Source organism: Epinephelus lanceolatus, chromosome 11 (genome assembly GCF_041903045.1).
Source record: "Epinephelus lanceolatus isolate andai-2023 chromosome 11, ASM4190304v1, whole genome shotgun sequence".
Taxonomy (NCBI): domain Eukaryota; kingdom Metazoa; phylum Chordata; class Actinopteri; order Perciformes; family Serranidae; genus Epinephelus; species Epinephelus lanceolatus.
The window spans coordinates 11,769,303-11,777,940 of record NC_135744.1 but is presented as its reverse complement, the minus strand read 5'-3'; the positions used below and the strand labels follow the sequence as shown (position 1 = coordinate 11,777,940).

Genomic DNA, 8,638 nt, shown 5'->3' with positions numbered 1-8,638 from the left:
TAAAGCAAACAAGGCCGAGTGTTGTGCTACTATAGTTACCTGCAGAAACTCTTACATGATTGTTATTGGTTGCTATGTACATTAGTTAATCCCTTTACTGTTCACCTGGTGCCACCAGGCTATTCGACCAACCACACACAGCACATTGACTCTGCACAGAGTGTGATCAATATTGTTATCAGTAGATGAGGACAAAGCCTACTATTATGTAAGTTAATCTATTCACCACACAGGAGACTTCTTAACAGGTAAATTGAACTTTATTCAAAATCATTGTCATTATATATGATGTATTAAACTCTAAAAAGAAGGGCCGACGTCTTGATGATAATGAGTTAACTCAGAGCATCTGACTACAGATTGTGTTATGGAGCAAATAAAACACACATGACTGTATTTTATGTTCTTCTTAAAACAGTTTTAAACTTGGCAATTCACTTTCTAAAATGACTTGAGTATGTGACCTTTAAATTCAAATTATCATAAACCCACAACACTCCACTTCTTACTGTCCAGGCTGCCACTTGTTTCAGTTTCTTCCAATACACAACAAATGGCACTTGAAACTTGCTTGAGATCATGTAATTACATTTAACAATTAGTTATTTTTTCCTCATTATCATTAATTTTGTTGTTGTTAATTGTTGTGTTGTAGTTGTGAGCAGGGTACCTTTTCAAAACTCTCCTTGGCGGTGCATTCAAGTACTGCCTCACATCCAAGAATTGATAGCAACATTGTCAGAAAAGCAATGCTTAGAGATGAACAAAAAGCAAACAAGGGCACTGTGAAACATAAATAATGGATATGGTTGTTTCATCCATTAAAATTTCTCAGATGTCAGATATCGTAGTGTCCTTGAATGCAGTTTTGAAAGTGCATGCTGTAATAACAATTATATAGAGGCTGAAATAAAGAGTAAAGCTACTACATGTTGATGGCATAGGTGTAGATTTTGGGGTGGGGGTTGGAAAACCTCCCCTCTATATTTAGAACTGGTGCATTTGTTCCCCCTCCCCAATTAAAACATTAAAGTGGCAGAGGACTTTTATTTTGAAAAAATTACAGACATTTACACCACACATTGGAGCATAGAAATTCACCAAAATGCATAAAATTAAGTGTTTGATGCTCAAATTTTTTCTTGCAGAGAACCTTTAAACCTCCTGTTTCCTATGTGCATATGTAAATGTGAAGGAGTACTAAATTAAAGCAAGTTACAAGTCTGCAAATTGATTGGTATAATGAACTGAAACCTCTGAAATCTAAAATCTCGCACATTTAATTTTTAGGTATTGTGTTAACACATGCAAAACAACTGGAATAATTCTTTAAGAAAAAAGTCTAATTTACAATTTACTATTCAAAATGCTGTCTAATTGTTTATTTGCACTGTTAAAGTATTGCTGTATGTATATGTGCTCAACATGAAGTACGTGTTCTCATTGGTCCCTGTTTTGGTCCAGTTTAGCCGTAAAAAACAGTCAGGTCACATTTCTCCTTATGGCCAAAGTAAGAGTCAGAGCTTCTCCATCTTCATTGGCCTTTCAGAGGGCAGAAGAAGGAGTGTCTGGGAGGAGGGTTGAATCACTGCTCTGATTCAGGGGTTGTTGATGATCTGCCTTGGTCGTCCATAGCTCGTCATTCCAGCTTGAGATGCTCCTTTATTTGTGCCCATTTGTAGGCCTATGACATTTTTGCCTTCGCTCAGCTGTTCATCTGAGAATTCTCTCCTGTTTTCTTGGGCTTTCCTGCACACATACAGATAAAACATCTCAGTCTGTAGTCTCATTCCTCAGCACTTAAATGAAACCTGCTTTGTTTTACCAATTTCTCACAGAGAGACTAGTTCACATGTGAGGGGGGCATTCAAACTCACTTATGGAACCAGCTGGGGTCTCCTTTGTAACACCCATTTTCCTTTGTGACAGCCAGACTACCCAGAGCCATCAGGGTCCTCTGGACAGCAGCCAAGTCCTTGCCTGAAGACATGCAACAATCCCACATGAACCGACCACACACCAAATACAGGGAAGAGACAGCGACCTGTGCACTCAACCACTGTCTACAACTTTATTTCCTAGACTATACTGTGGTAAATTTGCAAAACAATGAACTGTTGTCTTACCTTCAAAGAGGTCTACAGTCTGAAACATATCAGTTTTGGTGACTCCATAATCTTCAGCAGCTTTGAGGAACACAGCTATTTGTTCCATCTGCTTGAACGCCATGGTCGAGCCCTTGATGGTCTTGAGCGGCTTGTTGGATGCATACAAGCTGTTGATGAGCTCACCTAGCACCTAGGCACACAGAAAAGAAGAGGATCACTCTAATGCACACAACTTGAATTACACTGCTGTCATGTATTTACACTTATGCAAACCCCAATACTCACACATCCGTCCTTGAGCCAGTTTTGGAATCCGACCTTTCCTGGCTCAGGCTCGCTTACGCCACACTGCTTGACGATCCACTTCACCAACCTTTCCTCCAGTTCCGGGTCATATTTCTTATCAATCTTACTCTGTACCTCCCGGCTTAAACCATAGGCAGGACCTCTGTATGCCATGCTGATTCTGTTGGGAGTGAAAGTTAGTATTAGATAGGCAGATAGCTTAGCAAACTTTGCTCCTTGGCAGCGTATTGTGTCCTTTTCAATATGGATATTTGATGGATGTAACATTCACATTCTAATCCCTGCCCTGCTCACACCCACAGTCCTGGCCTGCATTCAGAACAAACAGAGTTTAGCGTACATGTGTGCAGGAAGTCTTTCTATTGTGTGCTCTGTTTTTTTAAAGAAGCTATTAATTTCAATCTTCTCAAAAGTGAGCAAATTTTGGCTGCTCTTCACTTGTTCAAGAGGCTGATTTATTGTTCAACCTTTTGTAAAGTCAAGGGGAGTTTAGGTGTTGATCTCAGGCATCTATGTTGTGCTGACGGTCAAAGAAATAGTTTAACATCTTGAGAAATACATTTGTCCACTTTCTGACGGAAAGTAAGATAAGAAGATTGATATCACTCTCATATCTGGGTGTTAAATATAAAGCTGCAGCCAGGAGCTGGCCTTGTCTGAAGGTAATTAAGTTTGCTAACCAGCACTATCTCAGCCAAGTTGCCAGAAGAAAAAGTCAGAACTGTACATTTTTGCAATCCACGAATACGCTGCATTTGCACGTCATATGTATCATATCAACATTTCTAAAGTACATAGCATATGAGCTGACTGTTATTAAGAGGTGGATGGGCCGGTGGATGACGTGTCACCTAGGCGAGGCATCTGCCAAGCTGCAGACCATTGATTGAGACCAACAATAAGCAATAACAATACTGATGTAGCTACTGATACTGATACTGATAATGTGATTTGGCAAGTCATTGTGGTGTTTCCAGCAGTTTTTTGAACATCAAATGTGGGTGTTTTGTAGCAACCAGTCTCTGTGTTTCCAGCAGTTTTTTGAGCATCAAATGTGGGTGTTTTGTAGCAATCAGTCTCTGTGTTTCCAGCAGCTTTTTGAGCATCAAATGGGGGTGTTTTGTAACAACCAGTAACTGTTTCCAGTAGTTTTTGAGCATCAAATGGGGGTGTTTTGTAGCAAACAGTCACTGTGTTTCCAGCAGCTTTTTGTGCACCAAATATGAGTGTTTTGTAGCTTTCAGTCAGTGTGTTTCCAGTGGTGATAGTGGCACAAAAAGCAAATGTTTTTTTACAGAGATGTTGCTGATTTTCTAGTGTGGATTGTGCCCCAAAAACTGAGTATTTTAAACCAAAACAATGATCTTTTTCTAACCATGACCAAGTGTTTTTTGTGTCTAAATGTAAAAGTAAAGTTTCAAAGTATCCACTGCATAATAATGTGCAAATGTAGAGTATCCATGGTTTGCAAAAATGTACAGTTCCAACATTTTTTTATGGCAAGTGGGTTGTATAGCTTGTTTGTTAAATCACTGCAAAATCCCCAGCCAACCTGTAGCCTCATAATCAACAGACAGACACATACGAGAGTGGTATCAGTCTTCTCACTTAACTCTTCACCAGAAATTATATAAGCATATTTCCCAAAATGTTGAACTATGTGATAAGGAGAGAGGTCAATGAAGAGTCAAGGACAGAAATCTCATGTGTTTCCATGTGTGTGTACTTTTCTATTACACAGCAGAGCATATTTAATTCTAATCTAATCCTTCATCATCTTTATTTATCATTATTAAATTAGACATTTATTAACTCACAAGTGTATTGAAAATCACAGATTTCAGCTTTGTATTTCCATTATCTCTATTAAACAAAAACATTGTGTACCTTGGAGGCTGAAAATGTTAAATGTCTTTAGGAATTACGACCCTGCTGTAAGTAATTACGGTTGGCCTATCTCACTTATTAATGCAGTATGAGCTTCCTGTTGGCTTCTGCAGAACCACCCTGCTCCCTGCATCCTGTTTGCTCATGCGGCTGTCACTTCCTTCCTCCCTCCCTGACAAAGGTAGCTATGTATATACAGGAGTCTAAACAAAACAACACACTGCTGCTCACCATGGGAACGGCCTTTAAGCAAAGATAAATAAATAAATAACATAAAAACCAACCTCTCCGTCGTTAAAACATAAAAGTACAAGTCGGTACATGTTAAGCACCACGCTGAAGTTATTGCTTTTGCAGATCAGATTAGCTGAGTTATGCAATTCAGTGAGGTTTCTGAAGACGGAAAGCAGATAACATAAGGAGATGTTTAGAGCCGATAGGAAAGTCCTCCACTCTTACTTTCTGCCCAAGTATATGCATACATATTTATGCTATGTATGTTCTGCAAATATATGGAAACTGTACGTTTTTTGTTACATTTTAATGAGGCTGGTTTTCATGTAGCGCTGTGTGCAAGAATCTGAGTTTTATTTTTGACTCTGGGTTTAATATGCAGCATAATCTACATAGCACACCTATTACATCTCTTGCAAAACAGAGGCTTCTCAGTCTTACACAATATGTGTTGATAGTATGACAAATTGTCCTTGTGTCTAACAGCTCCACACTGGAGCCCTTCCTGCCATACATCACACTTGTGGTTCTGTTCATTGTGTGAGCTTGCAGTGGTTGTAGGGGCATGTGGAGGAGAAGCAACTTCCTGTCCCCTAAATAACCGCAAAACCAGTTTGTAACAGCAACAAGGGTGAAGTAAATATCCAAACATCCAAACTCTTAGACAATCTCTTTCTCAATCACAACATTTCCATCTGTTTTGTCCTGACGCATCCAGGGAACATCCAGCAGCTGCAAACATCAGGACTTATGTCTGCATGTAGTGAATAATAAGGGATGAGAGAGTCTACTCTTTGGTGAAGTCTAGCTCTCTAAAAACCACTGATTTGATGCCACAAGATTGGGTCATGCTGCTGTCACTCTGCACTGAGCACATCTACCATTAGGACAGATATTTACTGTGAATGTTTTCATAAAATAGACTGCAGTCTCGCATATTTGCACAGGCTAATCAAGTAGGGTGTTTGTCCAGGTGTTTGAATGTGTGTTTTGGAGGATTATGTAGATATGCACACTTCTGAAATCAACTGGGAGCGGCCTAGTAGTTACCGGGGACATTTGGTGATCACAGAGTCACAGCTACAACACCCCACAAACACCAAGATGTGGATAAACAGCTGTTAGTGCTGCTGAGGGTACTGTGCAAAACAAGTATTATAAACTGGTCAGTGATTTGCTCATACATGCCAAAAAGGTAACTAAGGCAACACATTTTCATTTCAAATCAACATATTTCTAAATTAGTGTCTTTAGTCCTTAATTTCAAAACTCCACATCTAACTGAACTGAATGTGTTGAATGTGTTAAGGGATGCTTGCAGTTACTGCAGGGGGGCGCCAAATTATTGTTGTTGTTTTTTTCTGCAAAATTTTAAATTTGTCTGAAAATAAACATTTACATGTGTCCAAAATATTATTACCAGAGATAGATTCATATCTGCCTTCCTATCCAGAAAAAACAAACAATTTAATTTACAGTTATTGACTGTAAAAAATAATGGATGTAGTTACTGTGACATCACCCACTGGTATGTAGACTCCCATTTTGAAGTCTCAAGTTTGGCAATTTGGCTGTCACCATCTTGGTTATTTGGGGCCAGAACTGACCATATTTGGGTGAGAGGCTGTCGCTGTGGAGGATTAAGGGGTGGATCTGAAAACACTATCGGCGGATAGTCTGTCACTCAGAGCAGCCCGCTCTTTATTAGGTGTAACTTTAAGCCTTAATAAAATGTAAACCTTGGAGTTACTTACATACTGTCCCCCTGTCATAAATGGGGAAATTAACTACAGAGAAAAAAACATTTTTTTATTTCAGGCTGTTAACATTTTTATTTCTGCTGTGTAGCTGGCCATTTTAACAGCGGGGTCTATCGGGGTTGACTCGTTTTTAGAGCCAGCCTCAAGTGGCTGTTCAAGGAACCGCAGTTCTTCGCACTTCCCTGTTGGCTTAATCTTTTGACCCTGGAGGTTGACGCTTGTTGCTCATGAATCCTCCTGTCATGGAAGAGAGCTTACCTACAGTAAATCACTGTGCCTTCCACATGTATGTTAAACACTGAAACATTATGTATAAATACAGGAATCTGTCAATAATCATTATATTACTAGCTTAGTATTGTATGCACCAGAAAAATGTACGTTTATACTGTACATGACCTTAGGCCACTCTACACATTATTGTAGGCCAACCATATATGCAATTCAGTGTTAGACAATATTTGTAGTAGGGAGGCCCTGCTGCAGGGGCTTTGGCCTGACAACATTAAAGACCCCTGTTCAACAGGTTTTATAAATGAACCTTTGATCTGCTTTCTTCAGAGCTCAACATCTCACCACGTAGTTGGCCTCTGCAATGTGACTATTGTTATCTACTCAGTGTGTAAAACTAGCTCTACCACAACTATATTTGTATTTTTTTAAGTGTCGAGTAGTTCCTTATAAATGTTCTCACTGTTCAGGTCATACTTGTATCAACTCAAAAGTCAAAGCAAAGCACTTCTGACTTAATTTTTTTTTATCTCTATAATTTTTCCATTAATCTTCTGCTTTAGCTTTACACGGTGGCACTCTTCAATACCAGACTGCTACTCTGAGCAGCTCCTATGTGTCATTTGAGGGTTAAGTGTCTTACTCAGACTCCAGTTGTTACTCTTATATTCGTCATTCTCACCTCCCGCCCAAATTCTTGAGCTTTTCTATGTAACTTGCAGTTCTTGTAATTGCAACATGGCTGCATAAAACCACATCATCTGTAGTTATTTTCTGAGTCAAATAGATACCATCTCAACTCATCGCAGCTTGTGATCCATTAGCTCTGCACGAGGCTTACAGGTCATTCTGTCACCTTTGTGGATTAAGTAGTTCACACGATTGTCTTACAGTGTCCATATGCACGTTTGCCTTTATATACTCCTAGCTGCTGTTGACCGAGAGTGTTAATTCAGCTCTCTGTATTTCTACCTTATCACTGAGGATAGTGAGAGCAGCCCAAACACCACCCGAAGTCAAGGACTGTAAGTTATCTTGCAGTCTAAAGCGCTGACTTGCACATAAAACTTTACTATGGTCCGTAAATGTGACAACATATGTGACAAACACATGCAGAGTTTTACTGCCACATCCTGCACCAGCAGCGTGGTGTTCAGAGCACGTATTAAACTAGAAAATGACATATTATTAGACAGTATTGGCTACATGTTGAAGAAGGAAAGACTTGTCTGAGGCTGAACCTGGAGCTATGAGGCCTGGCATTTTTGAGCACAAGAGAAGAATGCTGAGAGCAAAGGTAGATAAGAAGCAGGATTATGTAAGACTGTAAACTTACAGACCAGTGGGTCACTCAGAAGGCATCTAGTCCACACAGAAAACTAAAATATAACTTGGTGTTTAGTCTTATTCTGTGTATGATCAAATACGAGCAAGAGGGATGGAGACAGAAAGTGAGGGTGGGGTGTGTGATACATTACACCTCATTTTTTCATGTTTCCTTCACAGAGTTAACCACAAGCTTAAAGCAACAAAGAAATCTTCTGACTGCCAGCAAGAAACCATAAAACTGAGATTGATGGAAGAGGATGAGAGAAAAGAAGAAGAATAAGTGTTTACTTACTTTGTGTAGTAGCTTTCAGGTGAATACAGGTGGGCTTGTGTTTCTGCGTTCCCGCTATTCTTCTCTCTTACAACACAGTGCAGAGTGCACCATACAGGACTGCCAACATAAATACAGCAAACACCCTTGTCTGAAATATATGACTTCACCACATTCAACAGAAAGAGAGAGAGAGAGAGATATGCCTTCACGTCCTCTTATTTCACTTATGGCCCGCCCCTTTGCTCTTTCTCTCTTTCCCCACTCAAATTGTAATTCCTTATTTAGGAGAAGGACGGGAAGGAAAAAGAGGGCATGTGACTGGAGAGTTTGGTGTGGTCACTGAAAAGAATTCTCCAAATTTCTCCCTCTACCACTAAAGAACGAGACAGGATTAGGAAGGAGGGAGGGAGGGAGGGGTGATAAAAAATCCTCGAGAACAGTGCAGTTAGAGTGAGCACAGGAAGGGAGTTACAGTAATTAGAGAGCAGTGAGGCATATGTAGGAGATTA

At 39.7% G+C, this 8,638-nt stretch overlaps 1 protein-coding gene across 1 annotated transcript; it reads right to left on the bottom strand.

Annotated features, from left to right (window-relative positions):
- Positions 1-241: 241 nt before the first annotated feature.
- Positions 242-8,326, bottom strand: LOC117245774 (transgelin-like). Its single transcript, XM_033609275.2, has 5 exons — positions 8,148-8,326; positions 2,394-2,574; positions 2,127-2,298; positions 1,878-1,980; positions 242-1,749 (listed from the first exon to the last, which is right to left on the bottom strand). Exons 2-5 carry the CDS (start codon positions 2,565-2,567, stop codon positions 1,599-1,601), a joined length of 600 nt encoding a protein of 199 aa, XP_033465166.1. The 5' UTR covers positions 2,568-2,574; positions 8,148-8,326; the 3' UTR covers positions 242-1,598.
- Positions 8,327-8,638: the final 312 nt, after the last annotated feature.